The 22825-nt window shown below is 39.3% G+C and overlaps 1 protein-coding gene across 1 annotated transcript; it reads right to left on the minus strand.

Moving 5' to 3' along the window:
* Positions 1–2118: 2118 nt before the first annotated feature.
* TMEM184C (transmembrane protein 184C) lies at positions 2119–11900 on the minus strand. The gene is made up of 10 exons (XM_033060845.1): positions 11577–11900; positions 9709–9839; positions 9575–9611; positions 8616–8821; positions 7643–7717; positions 6791–6884; positions 5748–5860; positions 4973–5072; positions 4343–4514; positions 2119–3915 (listed from the first exon to the last, which is right to left on the minus strand). Exons 1-10 carry the CDS (start codon positions 11691–11693, stop codon positions 3623–3625), a joined length of 1338 nt encoding a protein of 445 aa, XP_032916736.1. The 5' UTR covers positions 11694–11900; the 3' UTR covers positions 2119–3622.
* Positions 11901–22825: the final 10925 nt, after the last annotated feature.

Raw genomic sequence — 22825 nt, forward strand, 5'->3', positions numbered from 1 at the left:
CTGTACCAGGAGTAAACAGCTGTGGCTGTTTGTCAAACTGTGATTCCACTTCTCAGCTGCCAGAGCCTCCTCCATCAGTGTATGGAGATGTTACCTGTGTGGGAGGACTGAGCAGCATTCCAGCTGCAGTATCACAAATCAGTGCTGCACACAGAGCATTCTGAAAAGCTGTAGAGTGCTGTTGGGTAACTCAAGCTGTATAATGGAAGGTAAAACTCGTAAACTTTTTAGAATCCCCCAGAGAATTTTTCTGGGAATAGAGTGGCCATTAACGTGTCTGTAGAAAGTTGTATAAAATACATCAGTCACTGCAGTGCTCCTGACTGTCTTCTACACATTATATCTTGGTATAATGGAGATAACCAGTTCCTTCTATTAAATTTGTATACAAGTGGAAGACTAATAAAACCTTTGAACTCAGCACTGATTCTACCTCTGCAGAGAGGAGGAAGACTGTTAGCAAGATCTTTCTGTAGCTAAGCTTCTTTTTAGTGTGGAGTCTGTTCAATGGAGAAGAGGCAATTCTGTGATCTTTCCTTAACAGCAGCCTGTATAAAGAGCCATCCAAAAATGATTCTTCTGGAAGCTCTGGGCCTGCTGAAGTCATTATATACTTCATTAGATCAAACATTTCAGATAGTTTAACTTCTTTCTATCTATCAATTTCTATTTATTTCTATCAAGTTCGCTCAGTTTAACTTCAAGGATTGCTAGAGCTGGGGTTGGCCCAGCCTCAGCTGAACTGGCACCTGATAAATTGCTGTAATAAAGTTTCTTTTAGAAGGGTAGAGGAAACATCTCCATTTTATTTTTTTCCAAGGCAGAGGCACAAAGTGATGTTTTCTGAAAGATAAAGTAACTGGATACTGTCCTTTATCCAAGGGGTACAATGTATAATGAAATGCAAGTCAATTAGAGTAGACAGAGGCTGTTGATGCTACTTAAAAACCAGTGTTTCTTAAACCCAAAACCTAAAACCATGATCCGTAAAATTTAAATTTAGTCTGACACAACTAAACCTGGCAGGTACATGGTGATTTCACTGGAGTGCAGTTTTATAGAAAAGGTTTCTTGTTTAGGTTTCTTGTGCAGGAAGACCTCTGATAAAAACAAAAACCTTAGAGATTGAGTTACATGTATTTATTAAGATTTTAGTAATTAAGATGAAAGCAAAATGACTTCGAGACAAATGAAAGACATTCTAGTCTCCTTGAGTAAGGCAAGAGCAATCCTCAAGACTTCTGATTAAAAAACTTGGGAGGAGCTTTGGCATAAAACAGCAGAGGAATAAATACAGTTAAGAGGAAATTAACTATTTGCAAATACACTTTTTAAATAAGCGTGATAGGTTATGCTGTGGAGTACTGTGGTAGTGATCTTCAAAAGGCAGAGTAGGTATCATTGCAAGATTTCTATTTATTTTTTAAAATTCAGTAGCAGTCTCTAGGGAAAGGTATGATCCTATAAGCTACTGCAATTAAAAAATATTCTCCCAGAAAAAACAAGCAGGAATATTATATAGTGTAAATAGAATAACTGAATAATAATAAAATAACTTAGTAGCTTTCAAGAAACACTCTGAAAGAAGTAACCAAGACACTTAAATAGCTGTTTGCCTATCAAGGTTCCCTCTGAACATTAGTTTTACACCAAATAGATATAACTTCAAGTATTAACAAAAAACTCTTCAGAGTGAGGTTTTTGAAGAGCTAGAGCACAATAGCTACTCTGCTTGCAGCAGCCCTGCTCCCTCAGATCTTACTCCTACCCCAGCCCCTTTCTACCTGTATACATGCAGGAAATGAGGTTGCTTCTGGTAGTGGCTGCAGTGGGCACTCAGGTCCCAGTGCAGTGTGAACCTGTAGCAGTTGTTTCCTTTTAGAGCAAAGCTGTGACATGCATAAGGTGATACTTGGGGTCAAGCATGGATTAGAAGATTCTGATGCTTCGTAAGCCCAAACAAGTATTCCCGTTACAAGGGAATGTACAAGCCATGAAATACTGAAAGCACAAACTCTTGCAGTAGTTCTATTTTAAGATCCTTTTTTTCCATGAGGACAATTGTAGTCATTCACACTCTTACATTACTGTAGCAGTAAATCAAATTGATAGAAGGAGAACAGTTTAAATAAAATCTTTAATTGCTTATTTACAACAAAGGCAATGAGTTGGCAAATTGAAAATCATGATTTTCACTTTCTCACTAACTTCAGATACAGCAAGTACATACTGAGCTATAAAATATGCAGCCTAGTGAGTAAGGCGCAATATTTACATCACACTAGTACTGCAAAAAAAGCACTTAAGATGAATTTACTGACAGCCAGAAGTTAAACATTTATCCTGGAAATGCTAACAATGCTGAAAAAGAAACCTAAGATCTTGTCATTTAAAAAGTAGTGCTCTACTGGTTTGGTTGTTTTTGTCAGATTGCAAACATGCAATAATAGTAAAAATCTGGTAACGGGATAAAAACAATACCTCTCTGACATTGTCAGTTTTTGCAAAGTAACATTTTTATACAAGTGTACTGCTTCTTGGGCTGAAATCTAGTCCTAGTAACTCCAGTAGTAAGACTAGCTACATAGCTTTACCTCAGCAAAGGTCTTCTCTGGGGGAAAAAACAGCTATTACATTTGAATCCAGGCTATACTAGAAGCATAATACAATCACACACAGACACAAATTTAAGAACACAAATTACTACAGACACAAGATACCCTGCTTTAACAGCTTAAAAAAAACTTAAGTGTTAAAGAACTTATTGCAGCCCAAAATAAAGAAATCAGTTTTGTTTTCTACTTCCTTTTTGATATCCTTCATTCCCCCTCCATGTATTTTAAGGTAGTAACCATTATTCTTATTTTAGAAGGCTAGGGAAAAGAATAGTCAAGGTAAAGTATTAATCCAAAACTTACCATCCTGGCTATCTCTTCTGGACATAAAAGACTTACAAACTATGAGCCTCCAGGACAACAGATACACCAACCACATGATCTGGGCATGGACTTCGAGAGCAAGGCCTGCAGGGAATGTTTTCTTTGTAGAGGTTCTCTACTAATGCTTGGTAGTAACTATCTTCATGAAGGGACTTTATTTAGCCATGTAGGAATGGGAAGAGGTTGGCATCCGTACAGAAGCTATCATTTCACCCCACACTCATTTCAGCATTGAGTATGGAAGTTAACCATCATTAAGACAAGCCAAGTTAACACAAACAGTTTTTGCTACTGCTCTCCTTAAATTACATTCTTGAAATTAGGCTTTCCCATTGCTAATAGTACTTGCACTTGATTTTTATATAAGCAGAGGATTTCAAACGTCTCTTTTGCACTAACGAAATCCAGTGTAATTTTAATATGATGTGGAAGCATTTAGCAGTTGAAGATGATGCTTAAATTTATGCAGAAACCTTTACAGTGTGCGTGTTTCAGATCCATGGGGTACTCACAGATGCTCACATCCATTGTAGATTCTGGATTCAGATGTCAGTTACAGCCACACCATATCCTCTTCCTGTCCATGCAGCAGCTGTCCCAAGCTTTTCAACTTTCATCCTTAATACAGGACACATGAGGCAAGTACGTAATGACTCCTTGACACATCCAAAGAAAAGGCGAGTTTAACTTTTATCCAAAGCTTTCTCTGCTAAGTTGTTCTCTAGTTCAGGTGATTCCTCAGCATCCTGACTGACAGAAGGGTTAAAAAGCCCATCAACTGCAGGGGCTGTTGTTGGTGTTGTGAGAGGGGTCACAGTGTGTCCAAACCCCTGATAGTGACCCATGGGTGAAGATGGCATTGAAGAAGCATCAGAAATTGGGTCTTGAGTAGATGAAGACAGTAAACTGGTATGCTCATTTTGTTCATGATCCTCAGCAAAAAACATTTTCCTTGGCTGGCCCAAAACTGTCCTCCCTAGAATTATGCAAAATGAAAAGATTTTCTTAATACTTCCAACACAAGTTTTTGAACATATCAACTCTAAAACAGTCATGTTAAATTAGAAGAGGAGTGTTTTGTATTGGTTTTACAAGGGCATTGTTAGTTTTAATAAAGAAAAGTAGGTCTTTCCATTTAAGAGAAAAACAAAGTACGTTCCTCTACTTACCTAACCTTTTCTTTTTAAAAGAAAAATTAAAAACTAGACTCTAAATCAATCAGGAATTCTGGAAAAAAAGAAGTTCCAGATAAACCATGAAATCCTCTAATGATGCAGCCACTGATATGGCAAATGAATGTTCTCAGGCTACTAGAAAGGTAGGCAATAGCGTCACATGAAGCTGGAAGTACAGATGCTGTTGACAGATTGTACAAATCTTACTGCTGTAAATCTGTTACTCACCCACATTTCGAACCTGTTCAGAGATATCTGCCCTTAGATCAGAAATATCCCACATTGCAAGGAAGGAGTCAAAGCATGAGCCTTCTTCAGCTTCTTGAACATAAGGTTTATAGGAAAAACTGTAGTGATGTGCAATAGCAGCCAGAAACATCTCCACACAAATGATAAAATCCTGCAATGACAGAGACACTGACTTAATCATTTGTAACTGGAGAAAAGTAGTCCTGGGTTTCTTCTATAACTGAAAGGCTGCAATGGCCCTGGGATACTGACATCAGCTACTTTTCCACCAGGATATTCCTGGCAGTTTTCAGAGAGCCATACATACAGGACTTGACTTAAACAGATAATTTAACAAGCAGCAGCTCTACAGTGAATACCTGCAAGAAGAAATGCAAGGCTATCCAGACATATTTCACTGGGGCACATTCCTTCTGCCCAATACAAGGATATAGAAGTGTTGAGCATAAAACTCTCATGGGCTCATTGGCTGAAACTTAGCCCAGCTTAGAATAAATCATTACTAATTGTAACGCGTTAATTACAGTGAGTGTGATAATATTCCCTTGAGATCAGATATGTCATCTTACATACAACCATTCCTCCCCTGAAATAACCATCTGCTCCTACCTGCAAACCTGTAGCCACAGCTTCCACACTTTGCCAATCCCAGGTGTGTTTCTCAGAAATAACACCAACTTTCACCAGCAATGCAATGAGCACAGCCTGCCTATAAAGATGAATTATTATAGGAAGTATTTGTATTATAATTGTAACAGCAGTGCCAAAAATCTGCAAGCAAATCCAGTCATATGTATATAGAGGAAGAATCTTAAAAAAACCCTTTTCTGTTTATATACTTAGATTTTAAGAGAAGGAAACAAACTTAACAAGAGATGTCATTCATCCCTGACCCTAAAGACCAACAGAATGAACAGAGAACCAAAGGAGTGTTTGTTGTTCCAGTCAGGCATTAGAACAAGTTGCTTCTCTTTCAGGATGTTGCTGTAGCTCAGAGAGTAATGCTCTGATAGTCAAATACACTCCCTCAATTAGAAGCTAAGTTGAGCAATGCTCAAACAGCAATTTTTATTTAACTTACAGTAAATTATTTTGAAAAAGGAATTTTTACTTTTAAAAGGGAAAAAAGTTTTGAAATAACTGCAAGTGAAGATTCTAGAATAAGTTATGTTCTTGAGAATCACCTTAACAAAAGAGCAAGTCTAAAATCTTAAGTGAACAAGACTGCTCTCTCCAACATATTTGTACCCTCTTCCCCTCACTGCAGCTCACTAAGATTATGGGTAGATATTTTAAGGCCTCTAACCTCAGCCTAATCCAGCCTTTTTAGCTCTTTTATGATCCGCCCTGAGAGCAAGAAGTAACGAGTGAAAAATCCACTTACCAGAAAGAAACAAAAACTACCATCTTCACACAAAGGAACTTGCCAACAGGCTGGATAGGGTTCAGTTCCTCACGCAGTACTTTATAAAACAGCACCAGACAATACATGGCAAACTGACAAGGAAAAAAAAATGAATGAAAGCTTTCAAATCTTGTTTATTTTGTGAGGGAGTTGTGTTACACCATCTCTACATTTAAAATATGTATCATAGTATGATACAACCTTAAAATGCTATCTGTTTTTTTTAGAAAAGAGACTGGTGTTATGGAATCTTTGCCTTTCTGTTTTCAAGCACTTCTTTTTTTTTTTTTTTTTTTTTTTATTCTTGAAATTCCAGTCATTTTAACCAGGACACAGGCTGGGACTGTTGTCACAGCAGGAAGCAATTACAGCTCCTTCTGTGACAGTCACCCATCAAACACAGGGGTAGCAGTAAGAGGAGGACAGAATTTTCAAATGATCCCAGCTGTTATGCAGTTCTGACTCCTGCTGCTGTTGCCAAGAGAAATAAAACCAATCCATGAGCTCCAAAATGAAACTCTCAATTTTAGGGGCTGACATCTTACCAGACATTATCTGACAGCTGACCCAACAAGAAAAGGTATTGGGGAGGCCCAACTCTCTGCATACACCATTTTCATTTTTTCCTGTGAATGTTATCACCATTTTTAACACAGAATTTTTAAGATATTGATTATTTGCATGAGTGCTGGGAGGAAGCTGTGGGGGCAAGTGGAGTCACCTCTTACCAGAGAGGGGCAAGTCTGCAGCTCTAATGCCTGTGCCATACCACCTCACCCATCAAATAATTTGGGGTAAAAAGGTGCTTGTTTTATAGAGCTTCATAGTAAAAATAATAAAAGTTTTGTATTATCTGGTTTTCATACATATTATTTAACAGACAGCAATTTTGACTTACAATGGAAAATATTCAACCTGTTAAGAATTACCAGACATTGTTAATGTCTGCCAACAGTTCACATACAAGTTTCACATAATACTGATGAATTCAAAGAGCAGAAAGATGTACTCCTGATACTCACTAGTTGTGACATGTTGTTAAGTATAACCAGGTAAGTCCATGCATTGTTGAAGCTGAAGTTTCCTTCATCATACACTCCCACTAGTTCACAAATTCTGGAAGAAATTTTAGAATTAATCACTATGGAGTAACAGATCACTTCCCTTAAGTGCTACATCTTCACTATATCAATCAACCCTTGGAATTCAAGACCTCTTCTGGTACACAAATAAGGGCACTGGGGGCCTGCACAAGAGTCATATTCCAACAGCTCAAATATATATGTAAATATAAAAAATACAGAAATATTTACATGGATATTCATTGTGAGTAGCAACTTTTTGCACAGTCCCACAGAATTAACACTAATGACCATCAATGCAAAGCTCTGAAATGAAGCTTTCAGCATCATCATGCATGACTGCCTACTGCTCCTTTACAAACACAGGCTGTATGATATGAAGGTACACAGTCAAGCTTGTCAGATACAAAGTTTAAAACAATTTTAAAAGTTACATAAAACCTGCCTTTAAAAATACTCAATTGTTGAAGTAAATGAAAAAAGGGAGCAGAAAAAAATCTAAAAATTAAGAGATCATAAAAATGCATCTCCCACCCTAATAGTACTTCTATCCCACTGATTACAGAAGCTGGCATTAAGTATTTATGATTTCAATTCTGCAAAAAGTCATTTGCTATAGAGAAGTCATAAAGAAATCATAGGTTGATTCAAATTGTTGGGACCCATTTAGCATGTAACATGAGTCTGCTTTCAAACTGCCTTGATCCAATATAAAGGGCATGAAAATTCTTTCCAGTGTAACTCATAATCATATCCTGAAGATCAATATTAATTATTTATCAGTGTACTTACAAAGCAATAATGGTAGTAAATGGTCTGACAACAGTGTACTGCAAAACACCCAGTTTACATCTAAATAATAAAACTCTGAAAGAGAAACACAAAATTCATTGTAAAATGACTTAAGTACAATTCACTTAAGGAAGATTCCTATTCTCAGTAGATCTACTAAGGTAAATTTTAATTTTATAGTAATTTCAACTTCTGCTTCCAGGACTTCAGATACTACAGTATACAGTGTGTATACACAAAATAGCTGGATTTTTACAGACATATTACAGGAAATATTCAATGATTCGCTGATTTTAGCCATGAAAAGCTTCTGGCTGGGCTATACTAAGAGAATGCAATTTTTGATGTTTTTGAAGATTTAACAAAAACTATGAATCTAAATGTAAGAGACTTAAAAATCATAATAATTGCCCTAAACACTTAAGGGAACCAAAGCCCTTTGCCCACTAGGTCAAACTGTACAAAGAAGCTGTGGCCACTGAAGCCCACCTTCCCCTCCCCTCACCCCAAACAGCTTTATCAAAACCAAAATCTCCCAAGAGAGAGATTTTATCAGTCTAAACATTCAGAAATAAACAGTTTAGGTGCATAAGGCTTTCATCCTTCACCTGAAGTAAAACCAACAGGCTACCCAGTCTACTCCCAATTCCATGTGAGGTTTGTGGCAAATGATAGCAAAAGAAGCAGATTACAGGAGACCTTTTTTCATATTTTTCAAAAATAATAAATGTTCCTTCAGCACCCCTTAAGTCAATCAGTGCATGTTAGCAACCAAGCCCAGTTCACAGGATGTTTTATAGCTCAACTCTCACTTGTCCACAGCTGCTTTCAGCAGAGGTTCACAGCTGGTCAAACACATACAAACCATAAACTGACCGTGTCAAGCAGCAAAAGTTATGCTGCTAAATATGAAAACAAAATGTTTGGATCTGCCTACACAGCCTAAAGCTTGAGGATGCCATCATATACTCACTCTCCCATAGCCCACGATGGACAGCAACAGAGAGGGGGCAGATGCCTCTGCTGATCTTTCGCCTCTATTATTAACACCAGGTTTGGGTACCGGTTGGTTAAGTAATTTGAAAGAAAAACCATAAAGTTATAGATGACATATGCTTCATAGCATTCTCGACATGTATCCACATATATTGCAATCTTGGGGTATTTCAAAGCTATCCACTGCAAGAAGAGAGGTACACAAAAGGTTACGTGCGAGAAAGACAAAAGGGATTCACGCGACAACACTGGTTCAGCAAGCTCTTGAGCCAGCAGGCACTGATCACACAGGGCTGGGGGCACTGGGCTGAGGGGAGGGCAATGCTACAGCTACAAAATAACACACACACAACTTCAGATCCACCTGTAGTAGCCAACACTCTTGAGTTTCAGATCAAAAACGGATTTTTTTATTTTTAGTGAAACTGTGGTTATGGATCAGTTGTCAGAGCTCTCAGTTTCTGAGAATCACAGTGCTGTTGCACTTTGCAAAGGATATTATCCTTTGTCCCCTGAACCAAAAAGGAATCATTTTATCACTAACCATAGCTCAGGAAAGAATTCTAGTAGTAACCCTAACTTGGGTAAGGAAGGTACAGCACTGAATTTTGAGTCAGTACTTGGATCAGTTTGGATCAGTCTGGTTTCCACTTCTGCTATTAAGACAGAAGGGCAAAAAGCAGGCTCCTGTCTCCACATCCATCATAAAGGATACTCAAGGACAGGGTTAAGAAAGGTTATCAAAAGCAGCCCCAAATCTCCAGAAGAAGAATGTGGTATGAACTATGCTCCTGACATACTCCATAAACAGGAATGCCCAGAAGTTTCTAGGACTAGCCCTCCTCATGCAGCACAGTTTCTGCCGTGACATTGTTTTCCCTCACTCCCACAACAAACAGAATTTGATTGAGCTGGTAACAGTAAGAGAACACTTACACTGTCTAAACTGTAAATTGGGACCATCCACAGAATCCTGTTACAACAACAAAAGAACATTTTATATTACTAAAAGTATTTTTAGTCTGAATTACATCCAATATTTGTAGCACAGGTAAAATGTGAAATATTACCTTATTATTGGTTTCTGTAATTCAGGTTGAGTATAATGGACTAGGTGTTGTAGTATCCCCCAGAGAGATATTGGTATAGTCATCAGCAGAAATATCCCAGCGATAAACCATGCCTTGGTATGAATTCCAACCTTACAAGATCAAAGTTTCAGTCTTAATACTTTCAAGTATTTTCAAGTACACAAAACATCCCACAAAAACAGACTAATGCCCAGCACTTAATCTACTGAAGCCCACAACAGATTCCTTGCTTTATGTACAGAACTTGTCTTGATTCAGTGCTGCATTATAAAGTTTCTGAAAACCTGTGGATTTGAACACTTTTTAGCTTTAAAATCAAGTTCCAAATAGTAATCACTTGTTTTCATTTAACAAACTGAAAGACATGCATGTAGATACATAAAACCACAATGTCTGCTAAAACACAGGGCTGAAATTTTAAATCAAAGTTCTCTGAAAAACAACTAATAATCCTAAGTACCAAAACCTGAGAAACACAGGAGACTGTTCTCAGTTTCCTTTGATGAGAATCTTTTCTCTGATCCCCTATCTTACATCAACATCCCATCCCACATCTCTTGTTGTTTTCAAGTTTTACTTCTGATCGGTTTCTCTACAAGTATCAAACTCAATGGTATAAACTTGGATATAAACATCTATTATGCTGGACATGCATTATGCATCAGAACAGGAATTCAAACCTGAAAATTTTAAAACACATTCAAGACAGATCTTACTGTCATTAAGCCCTGAAAATTATGCCCTGAAAAAGCCTACCTCCAGGGGCACAGACCTTTATCACACTGAACAACACATGTATTTTAAGGTTAAAATTTTGCTTCTTGTTAGAGAAACGATGCGATCATGTGTGTGTAACTCACACACCACAGTTATGGTACTACTAGGATGAAGGAGGAGCTTCTCTATCCATAAAGATGCTCTACTAAATTCTCCCAAGACACACAGAAATACCTTTATGAATACCAGCATTAGGACTAAGTTTCAAAATCTAAGTTCTGGGATGAATTTATGGAGAGAGCCAGACTCTTCTTGATGGTGCCTAGCAATAGGATAAGAGGCAATGGCAGAAACTGATGCCCAGCAAGTTCCACCTGAATACGAGGAAGAACTTCTTCACTGTGTAGTGACCACACACTGGAACTGATTGAGCAGAGGGTGTGGAGTCTCAGTGCAGATATTCAAGAACAGTCTGGACACAATCCAGCGCCATGTGCTCTGGGATGACCCTGCTTGAGCAGGGAGGTTGGACCAGGTGACACAGTGTGGTCCCCTCCAGCCTGACCCATTCTGTCACTCTGTGACTCCTGGCTGACTCGAATTTCTTCAGAATTGTACCAGCTGCTCAAACACCAACAATTATGGAAACACAAGGGGAAGAAACTCTGCCCTGTTCCACTGAAGTTCACTGGGGCTTCAGCATCAGGACAGATGTATCCAGCAGCACCGTGGAACTTCTCCAGCCTCTCCTTTCACGGAATGGGCCAGGTTGGAGGGAACCACACTGTGTCACCTGGTCCAATCTCCCTGCTCAAGCACACGGCACAGAATTGTGTCCAGACTGTTCTTGAATATCTGCACTGAGACTCCACACCCTCCGCCCAATCTGTTCCAGTGTGTGGTCACTGCACAGTGAAGTTCTTCCTCGTACTCAGGTGGAACTTCCTGTGTATCAGTTTCTGCCACTGCCTCTTGTCCTATTGCCCAGCACCACTGAGCAGAGCCTGGTTCATCCTCCTGGCAGCCCTGATTTCGATACTTTTACAGACTGATGAGGTAACACATTGCCCTGCCGGGGCCGAGCCCGCTGCCAGCAGCCCCGGCGGAGCGGCCCCGGCCGCGCCCCTCACCTCCAGCTTCTGCAGCTCCCACACGCAGAGCGGCACCACCACCAGCAGCCCCACGATGTAGAGCAGCACCACGAGCGGCCGGATCCATCGCCGCCAGTTCCCGCAGGTGCACGGCATGGCCGCGGCGCCGCCGCCAGCGCTCCTCGCCCCGACCTCAGCGGGCCGGCAGCCCCTGCGGAGTGCGCATCACCGGCGGGGCCGCCGCCTCAGCTCCGGCGCTCGGCTCCGTATCCCGGCCGCGCAAATCCGTATCTCGGCTCAGCTCCGTATCCCGGCCCCGCTCGGTATCCCGGCTCGGCCCCGTCCCGCCCCGGCGCTCCCAGCCCAGCCCAGCCCTGCCCTGCCCCGCTCACGCCCCCGCGGCGCTTCCGCCCAGCGCTGCTTCCGGCTGCCCCGCCCCGACGGCCTATCTGATTGGCTCCTCGCCCTGCCCATCACCTCTGCCCCGCCCACCGGGGACAGCCGGGGGACCTGTATCCCCCCCAACTCCGGGAGGGTTGGTGTGTTCCACCCGCCCCCCCGCCGCTGGCAGTGGGCTGTGCCACGTTCCCAGAGCGGCTGGAGCTGAGGGAATGGGTGTGAGGGAATGTGTGGGAATGGCAGCGATGGCAGCTGAAGCGGAGCCGCGGCTCTGAGTGCTCCGCTCAGCACGGCCTCAGACACCTCAGGGAGCCCCGGGCGGGGAGGGGTGAGCGGTGCCCCGGAGAGCCACGCCTGGCAGTGCCAGCCAGCAGTGATTGCGGCATAGCCGAGACCTGGGAACTCCAGCGGGCGCACCAGTAATGCAAAATAATGCAGAATAGGTGTTCAACTTCAGCAGCTGTTGAACGTTTATTGTCGTGTTTCGGCAGTGCCGTAGAAATTGCCCGCTGAGCCCGCAGCAGTCAGCGGCAAAGGCAGGCCCTGAGGTGAGGAACTCTGCCAAATGTGCTGGGAGCTGCAGCTCCAAATCCTTGCAAGATTTTACTTTGAAGCGGCACTAAAACGTACTTGAAGAGCCCCCATGAATGAAGAGGTAGTAAGGAACAGCATGTATTATTTCTGTGGAAAAGCTGTAATTGAACTGTAAGAGAAGGGATCAGTGTCCCAAGCGTGGGATGGGTTCTCAGCAAGCAGATCTGTGCTGCACTAATTCCATCTCCAGAACACACAGGTTCTTCCTGGTTTTCAGCAAAAAGCTACTTGTGAAATACTGGTAAAAACCAAATCGACAGAGTTCACTTTCACTAGCTATTAGAGCTTCTAATCTTTCTAGAGAAAAGATTAACAAAGCTACTCCCCAGAATTTGCAGGTATCAGCTGTACTGGCAGCATTCCCTGCTGCTGCAAGGACTGATGTGAATTACTGTTGATGTCAATCATTATGTACGTTCTGCTCTCATGAATTTCAAATTTATTTAAAGGAGAGTTACGTTGAAATATGTTAAACTGGGATTATTCCTTACTGCATGTAACCCTATAAAAATTTACTAAATTAAAATGGCAAAGAAAATAGACTATTTTATAATTGTGTTTGGAGAACTATGTGCTGTTTATTATCCACGAATTATATTTTTATTTGAATGCCATTTGTTTCATAGGTTTCATCATTTTTGTTCTTGCTTTGTGTTATGCAAGTGCAGATGCATGGTGATAACAGCTGCACTTGCCTGATCATAATTTCCCTGTGAGGTGGGCAATAAGGATTAAATTCAAATTCTCATACAGTGAAAAATCACAGATTTCCCCTCAATTGTAGTGGTCTTACTGTCAGCTCTTTGATATCACATCCAACAGCAAACACCTGATCAGGCTCTCCTCTCTGGTGCTTACACCATCAACCCTTCCAGAGCGTTTTCATTAAAACTTAATGAGCGGTAAAAACTCAATTTAATTTCATTTTTCCTTTCCATCATTATTTCTCTGTCAGAGGGTTGTCGCCAGTTATAAGAAATGGATCTTTGATACAGAAATGCTGCCACTACATTCTGATTACTTCCTTGTTTTATTTGGGGGTGATCATGGAAGAGAGTGGCTGGGTTTTGGATCCAGAAGCATCTGTAAGCAGTAGTTTGGGTGGTAACTTTAGATGCAGCTTCTTGTTTTTTGGTCACTCTGATTTGTGCATGTTAATTAGCTGGGGACTTTTTAGCTACCTCCATAGATTCCTTCAAACCTCAAACATTCAGATTATGGCATTCATGGAAATAAAATTGCTGCCATAATAGTATGGGAACAAAATATGGTGGAAAAAGTTGCTGCTCAACACCTCTATAATAAATTTTTTCAGCTCTGGCAAAGATTATAGAAACAAATCCCTCCCATACTGCATCACCTGTGAAGAAAGAAAACTGTCATAGGGACCATGACCAGAGGTCCCTTCCAACTAAAAAATCTTTCATTAAGCATAAAAATATATTTATTTCTAGCAAATAGTATTACCTGAAGAGCACCTTTTCTCCTTTACCTATTGCGTGTCCTCATGTTAATAGATTTTTACTGAGAATTCCTTAAGTTAACTATTTAATTTACAGTAAGGATTCCTGAACTCTGGTGTGGAAATTATCCCAGAAAATGGGCAGTATTGCTGCTTAGGCTGTACCTGCTGTAACAGCCACTGTCGATGCTCCTTTAGGAAATCTCTGGGCACTGACAAAAAACCCCTCTGTTATCTCTCACGTTACAACTCCGGCTTTAAAACACAGAGTATGTATCCAGCTGGGGTTGCTAACAAAGTTGAGAGTGCTGGAGCCTCTCCCTTCTTTCACTCCCCTTCTCAGGACAGAACTTTTGAAACCTCTACAGCGTTACAGGGAATAATGGATTCGCCTGTAGATGGGGCACAGGGACTGTTTCTGATCAGCTTTTCCTCTCAGCCAAATTAAGACATTAGCACTGAGTGTAACATATCAAACATGAGTCAGGCAGCAGAAGACCATGAACTGAAAAATGGGGATCATTTTAACTGGCTTCTGATTTTTGAGCCTTTGGAAAAGCCACATATTAGTAGCAGAAAACCTGTTTCTCTGATATTTAAACACTTTAACCATAAACAAAATACCAGAAATTGGAACAACTGAAACTGATTCAAGAAGGGGAAAGAAATATGTGAGTCCATGTACAGAAGGGTCACTGCCTTTCTTCCTTCATGGTATCAGGATCTGCTGCAGATGTGTGCTTCCTGATGATTATTACAGATGTTCAGCAGGCAAGTGACAGAATAGAATAGAATAGAATAGAATAGAATAGAATAGAATAGAATAGAATAGAATAGAATAGAATAGAATAGAATAGAATAGAATAGAATAGAATAGAATATATTTCAGGTGGAAGGGACCTACAACAATCATCTCTTTGACAACTTCACTGCTGTTATTAAAGGCCTTGTCCAGATACCTCTGAAACCCTGACAGGCCTGAAGCATCAACCAACTGACCAGAAATCCTGTTCCAGTGTTTCACTCCTCTCTTGGTAAAGAAATGCTTCCTGATGTGCAGTCTAAACCTGCCCTGAGGCAGCTTTGAACCATTCCCAGCTGTCCTATCACTGGATGCCGGGGAAAATAAATCAGCACCTCCCTTTCTGCTTCCTCTCTGGACAGCTTTAGAGATTAAGGGGGTCATCCTTCAGCCTCTGTTTCTGCAGATTACACAATCATGGAGTTCTTAGGTGCTCCTCATAAGATGTTCTCCCAAACTCCCTTTCACCAAAATGCAGCATATTTTGGTGCCTGTTAAGGATACAACACTCCAGTCACAAGCCTGCTTCTTTAAGAGCCAAGTCACCTCATCTTTCCTATGGAAAATATGTGTTATGAATATGACAATGCCAGAGTGAGAAATACGCTGAAAGGTTTTGCAGCTATGCAGAATTGTGGACGTACCTGGGAGAAAATATCTTGAAGGTTTTCCATGTGTGTATCCCCTACTTCACAACCCTTTCCATATAAAGTAATTTAAAAATCTCTAAATGAGACTAATGCTGTAATAGATGCATTTTTGATGCATAAATAGATAGCTTTATTGATTAGCCTAGTATTTATGCACATATTACTGAGCTCATATTTCCCAGGTAAAGCTGCCCCTGTGAAACTGAGGTTGTTATTTCTTATTGGGAAATGAAAACAAAAGAACAAACTACACTACAGTTCTGCCTAAAATTGGTTAAAATTATGCATATTCAGAAGCACATTTTTGCTTAAAAGACAGATGGAACCAATTGTAAAGTCTTCTGTGTTCCTGAATTATCTCAGTTTTATTAATTGGCACATAATTCCAAATTGCTAACTTCAGTCTTTGTTATTCCATGTAGGAAAGGAAGAAAAGTGCATGCACTGAAGGATGCCACAGGAGTATTTATGCAGCTGTGACTGAGGTATAGTTTAAAAGCCATGGAATAGTGTGAGTACCCACTAGGATGTGCTGTTGGCCTAAAATTGAAGGTATTTAAGAAACTGAAATTTCAAAATTCTTAAGTATGATGTAAACATAATCCCCTTAGTATTCTCATTTGGAGATCTCAGAGAAATAAAAAATACAGGATTTTGTAAGAAAAGGCATGAGATGGTTGAATGATTGGCAAATTTTCCTGTCATGCAACTATCCTTAGCTGGTATACTTGAAGTGAGAGTTTCCCAATGGAGTGTCACAGCTATGACCCTATTAAATTTATTCAATATCTAACATTAGAACTTCTACAGCTGGAAATTTTTATTGGAAGGTATGGTTTCTGTGCTAAGACCTCCTGTATATATCATATGGACAATAAAGGTAACACCTTTACAAAAAAAAAAGAAAAAAGAAAAAAGAAAAAAAAAGGAAATGTGTTGTATAAAGAATTACTTGTAGTTTTGGTGGTTTTGCCTGTTGTAAATGTATCAAACAGTTTAGCTAAGATTTGTGGATTTAAACTGCTCTGTTGTATTACTGTGTGTAAAACAATGTGCATTTATCAAGCTTTAGAGTTCTGGAAACTGGTATGAGGGAAATACTTGATGCATCATTGCTAGAGCTTGTGGTTAGTCATTTCACTAGTTCTGACATTTATTAGTTTTGATACTTTAGCCTAGAAATGGTTTCCTATGTAAGAATTTTCCAGCACTTGCAACTTTACAGTGGCAAACTAACTCTTAAGTTGTGTCTGTAGAAAATAGATTGATAAGATGTGCAAGAGAACTTAGGGAAGGGAAGGGTCTTTTTGAACTGTTCAAACCTAGAATGGGATATGAAGGCCTTGGTCCTTTCATGCCAGCAACAGTTTTTGCAGGCACCCAGAATTTTAGAATTCCTTCCGCCACAAAAGGGGAGAGAATCCTCCTATTAATTTTCTTCTGAGTTTTCCATCTTAAAAACAAAGCAGGAGCATAAAATGTTAAAGATTCCTAAAATACTTCAGTGTCAGTGTAGTACAGACAGTGCTTCCAGTGGTAGTGATTAAGTGTTCCAATAAGCCTTTTCTTTAATTTGTGTGATTAACTGATGCATCAAGCTGGCATAGAATTAAATATGGTCTTTCCAGTCATTCCTTTCTAACTCTAGAAAAAAACTGAGTTTTACTGAAAGTAAGTTTTGGTCATGTTTTCTCAGTTCTTTACCCATCAGTGTTGCTAATTGTCTACTAGAACTGAAAAGTAGTGCTGCAAAGTTTTGTGTATACTCTGAAAGATCCCCAGTCTACATCATAAACCACTTTAAAAGAAAAAGGCCTTGGTCAGTTAAAACTTGTCAACAGCACAACTCTTCTTTTTGAAGAGCAAGATTTTTTTCTCTTTCTGAGAGCCATGAACTAAGCTCTAGTCTGAGAGCCAGGAATTCCTCCATTCTCATTCTGATACTGACTCTGCTGTAGCCTATGGCAATTTATCACAATTTTTTGTGTATGTAAAATAGAAATATTTGCCATGGGGCAATATGAAGATTAATTACTTAATATTTATAAATCGTTCTGAAAATCAGCATTATGCAGATATTATGATTATTTCTGAGCTGTGGATTCTAATCTGGGACGAGGCCCAGAAAAGGACGTAAACAACTGATGCTTAAGTCAGGTGGAATTTAGATGCCCTGGGTCAGAATTGCAATCCTAAAAATATTTACACACCTGCTATGAAACCCTGGAGGTTCATTTGGTTGAGTAGAATCACTGGCAATTTTTATGATGAGGTGCAGTTTGTACTCCAGCAGTTCTCCTTCATGCTCTCAAAGGTACTTAAGTCCTAATAGGAGCAGCTTTGCAATTAACTCAGGCTAATGCCCAGTAGGTGTCCAGAAATGAGGCATTCCTCTGCATGTCTCCCTGGAGAATTCAGTCCAGTAGGTGAGCTCTGAAAATGTTGGAAAAATATTTCTCTTCAGGCTGCAGCTCTGTGTTTAGTAGGGACAGAAACGTGGATGAGGTCCAGGTTCAATTCCCCTACCTGTCTCAAAGGATCCAACCCCTTATTTGGACTATGCTTTAGTCAGCAGGCAAAAGATATTTTGGAATATAGGAAGGATTCCCTTCTCCTCTTCCATTCCCCTTTCCATTTACTATTTACTATCAGTCTTACAGTTATGGCACTATTGGTAAAAAAGAGGAATTCTTGTGAAATTTTACGGAAAATAGAGAAATATTCAGTTCTGGACAAGTACAAAAATAGTTGTAGAAGCTGGGACTAGAACCTGGTGCTCTTCAGTGAGTGCCTGCTTGTACTAGTCTGGTCTCTGTACCACATGATGATTTTGTGGGTGAACCAAATGCAAAAAATGTCCTCCATGCTCTGTATAAATACCCTAGCCTCTGGATTCAATTATGCAGATGGAAATCAGATGGTGTGGCACTTGGCTGTGCAGTGCTTTGTCTTCTTCCAGATCTGTCCCAGGTTCAGCCATAGGGATCTGTCAAATGTAGAAGGACCAGACTGCTCCTCCCTTTCTCTCTTGCCTTGTTTCTCCGTTTCTCTCCAGGCTTGTGGTCAGTCCTTAAAATGAGCAGATAAGAAACACAGTCTGAGCCTGACCTTTTTCTCCAGGAGTCAAAGGGAAAACTCCTTATGATGTTCATTAAATTAGAATGGGCCTCCAAGTATTAATGGAAGAGGATTTTTTGGAGAAGTTTCCTGTATAGTACCCATTACCTAAAACTCCTGTACTTCTGTTCTGATTTTGATGCATGCCTCAATATTTTAAAACAACTTAATTAAAAAGCAATTTTATAGTAATTTAAACTCAAATGCTCTGAGATGTTGTCTGTTAAGTGACTGAAAAGACAGCTAAAAAGGAGGAAAAGAAAAATAAATAGGCTTTTCTTTCCAGAATACATGCATGCTTGTGCTTTTATCCTTGCAAGGATATGTTTAGCAAACTTATTCGTAACAGCTTGTGTCTATGACTAGGCATAGTGTCACATAGTCATTGTGCCACAAAATTGTGAAGACAGAGTTTTCACTTGTTGAGAAATGTTGGTGTAAAGAAAAACAAAGAGTTGGAAATGTAAATGGACTTTAATCCCTGCCAACATGTAAACAGTGATGTATTTGAAAGAAAGTCTTCACACAAAATACTTTTGTAAATATCTACAAATACATAGATAACTATTAGTGGGGGGAAAAACAGTTTTTCAATAATCAGTGAAGTTCATAAGCCAAATTATTTTCATTCTAAATCAGCATTTTTATTTAAACATGATTAATTTTAAAGGGTTTTTTTTCTGTGCTGCAGCCTAGAAAAATCCATGAAACAGACTGAAACCCCCTGAACTGGGCCCCTGCAAAGAAAAAAAAGGAGCTTTTCCATATTTCAAAGTGGCTTTTTAGGCCTCTTGAGTCTTTCTGGCACATCATTCTCAGACCCTTATGGACTGGGATGCTGCCAAACAGCTTTTTTCCCACAAAACTTTAATAAACTTTGAGTGCTGGACAGAAGAGTAGTGCAATTCCCAAAGAGAGATTTCACTACAGGATTCCAAAATGTGTACAGTATAGAAGCTAGCCTCTGAATGAACCCAGCAATACTTTTCCTTGGATTTCTTACAAATACATGAAATGTAGTTCTGTGTCTTACACTGGTTTAGCATTTTGCTCTTCTCCTATCACCAAAATGACTCCTAACACTATTTTATAAATTAGATGTGCTTATTCTAATGCAAGGATACTTTAATTGCCAGACATGAAGCCATACTTATATTTACCTACAACCACATGAAAATACTTCCAGCTACGAAGTGTTTAGACACAGAAGAAGAAATTTACAGGAGGGGACAAAGAAAGAACTACAGCAAAAAATTCCCATTAGTCACTTCAGACTCCTAGTCAGTGCTACAGCTGCTGCTCCAGTTGTGGGCAGGAGCACTGATGCTGATTGTTTCAGTTAATTTATAGAGTGTTTATACATCAATACACATCGATCATTTATGCAGCAGGGGATCATTATCACAAGCTTGGTCCTGTTTTCTGAGCCAGCATTCCCAGGTGCATGTGAGCACTCCTGTGGATTTGGCTGGAAGTTGCTTTCCCATAATTCAGAAACATTTGACACAAATGGTTAACTCAGTTCCGAAAGGCACTCTGACAATATCTGAAAGAGGACTGGACTCACCTTTTCATTTTCTGGTCCTTAGCCTGTTTGTTCAGGCTAAACCTCCACTGACCTCCAAGAAGAGAGTTTAGAATGCAAACCAGCAGTTAATTCCATTTCAGTGTGAGCTTTGCTAGAGTGAAGAGAACACCATTACTTACCCCCAAAAGTTAAATTCATGGAGGAATACCCATAGTTTACCCAAAATGTACCGATTCTCACCTCATTTTGGTGGAGGCCTGGGCACTTTGCCAGGGAAGTGTAGATGTATCCTTATAGTGTCCTTACATCCTTTCCTAGGTGCCTGCTTTGGGTTCTCGTGGGTGACAGGAAGGTCTGACCCAGAAGAGCTGCTTTAGGTTTACAGATCCTTTTTGTCCTTAGCACAGAGACAGCTCATACATGTACAAAACAGAGCTGGTCAGGAATGTGTTAATTTTACATGGAGAGTTTTAAACTAATCTATTTTTATAGCATTTTTTTTTCCTGTATGATTTCTTAAACAATTACTTTTACTGTTGAAGGGCCTCTCAAGAAATGGGCTTGTTCACTCCTTAAGCTGTATGCTACCAAAACTGAATGTTTTAAATCAGTTGTGCAGTCTGAATGCAATTATTTCACATATAATCACACTACAGTCACAAATTAAATTCTTACCTTTTGATGCTTAATATCTGCATGGATTAATCCCAAACTGCACTTCTCTTTCTTGATGCCATATTTCAATTGCAAACTCATCACTTACTTGGTGATCACAGTCACCTGGAGGTCTGTTTCCATGATTCCATCTTCCCATTAGAGAGTAGCTTCTGATTATCTTCTTTAGATGCATTGTTATCCTTTTTTCACAAATTGATGCCGTTTATCTTCTGTCTGTATTTATTTTTTTAGGCTTTAGTCTGTTCCATGATGTTATTATAAAATTAAATTGATTTACTTACTCGTTTATAGCAAATCCTTTATCTTCTAAATCCCTTTGGGTTTCTTTTTAAGTAATACTTCTGAGAAGTGTCAGGCTGATTGTCCCAAAACATAAATTCTCCAGCTATTCTGGATCATGAACAATAGAGGAAGAGCTGTAAACTCCTATACTGTTAAATTTCACACATTGCTCTATTAATACACTTCAAATTTGACTTGAAAGGACTTTTTCTAAGCCGTGTTTATATTAGTGAAATTTCTAATGTCACACTCTTGCCACTTCACAGATAAAAACTAATGGTTTAGGTTTGGGTTTTCTTTCTTTTCCTTGTAAGAATGCACTTCTGGGGCAAGAAGCTAGTTTGTGTAAAATTGCTCTTAAAGGATTCATTTTTTAATTGAAGTCCAGAAGAGGTTTTGTAATCTGGACCTTTGTTCCTTTCTTAAAATTTATAACACGAATCATGAGTGCCAAAGCTACATTTGATCTTTTTCTAAATTAATTCATATGGGTACCTGTAACCATGAATTGCAGTTGCATGTCATAATGTTTGCTGTGCTGCTTAGCAAAGTTTGGGTTCTCTAGGCAAAGTTTTTTATCTGAGTAGTGGGATTAAAAATACTGAATCTAGATTAAAATTACTTTGGCTGTCTGTAGTACAACAGTTCTGAAACAAATCCTTTGCAAATTAGACATCAAAATCTTCTATACTATGTATATCTAAAAGTTTAAAATGCTGTGTATTACTCTTAGTTTAGTGTAAACACTGCATAAAGTCTGTTGCTTCCTTGATGTGAAACAGAAGCATTCATCTTTTTATTGATTCTGATTCTGAAGAAGCTTTGAGACAACAGTTGCAGAAAATGGATAGAAAAACATTCCTAAAGATGGAAAACTCATTTCAATATAATCTTTAACTGGTTTTCCCTTGTTGATTTTTCACTGTTTCCTATCATCACCTGCTCTAAAACTGTCACATTTTGATCACTTTATCATCAGAAACTACCTGAACAATTCAAAGTATGTTCACATAGGAACTTTTGTGATGGGGCAGTAGTACTTAAGGCTAGTTTTAGGCATGGATAACACTAAAATCTGAAGAATTGGAAGCAGTTAAAAGTTGAGCGTAAGTTAATTAATCCTGCTTATTGGCAACAATAAGTCAACAATAAGAAAGGATCTCAAGAGAGAAAGACAACAAAAAATATTTCAAGGGCAAACTGTAAGCACTAAATCATAGAAATTAGAATTTTAAACTCCCAATTTCTTGAACTTGTGCATTACATTTTTTAGAAAAAGTTTCTCTTAGTTTTGAATTTGCAGAGCTCTCAGGGTTCTGTAGAGTTTGGATAAGGAAACAGTTAACAGTGGAAATTTCTTGCAGGTCACTGCTCATTGTCAAACTTGTAGGATTATACATTATAAAGTTGCATTTTTAGTGTTCCATGAAATTCTTATGCAGCCTATGTTGCCATGGGTTTGCATAGCTTAGTTTTGGAAAAAAATTAGTGAAATATTTGTACAACAGGCAGTTAAAGCAGCATTTGGAACAGATTTTCAGCTCCCTGGTGAGCTCAAAATGGTTCTTGAATTGTATTGATTGTTTATTTGGGTCGGTCACTCCTTTCCATTTTCCATCTTGGCACCCACTGTAACAAATTGTTGCTAACATGTCTGGAGCGGTTAGCCAGTTCTGTGGGTAGCATGGCAAGTCAAAGTAGCCTCACTTGAACTAAGACATAAGCAGTATGTTAAACTAGTTATCTGCATTCAGTTTTGAGACTCAACATGGAAAA

This window comes from Catharus ustulatus, chromosome 5 (genome assembly GCF_009819885.2).
Source record: "Catharus ustulatus isolate bCatUst1 chromosome 5, bCatUst1.pri.v2, whole genome shotgun sequence".
In the NCBI taxonomy this organism is placed as follows: Eukaryota; Metazoa; Chordata; class Aves; order Passeriformes; family Turdidae; genus Catharus; species Catharus ustulatus.

Coding starts and splice junctions, on each gene's coding strand:
- TMEM184C (XM_033060845.1), bottom strand. CDS start 11,693: ATGCCGTGCACCTGCGGGAACTGGCGGCGATGGATCCGGCCGCTCGTG. Junction 8,822..9,574: donor CAATTTACAGTTTAGACAGT/GTAAGTGTTCTC, acceptor CTCTTCTTGCAG/TGGATAGCTTTGAAATACCC. Junction 5,861..6,790: donor TTAACAACATGTCACAACTA/GTGAGTATCAGG, acceptor TTTCCTTGTCAG/TTTGCCATGTATTGTCTGGT.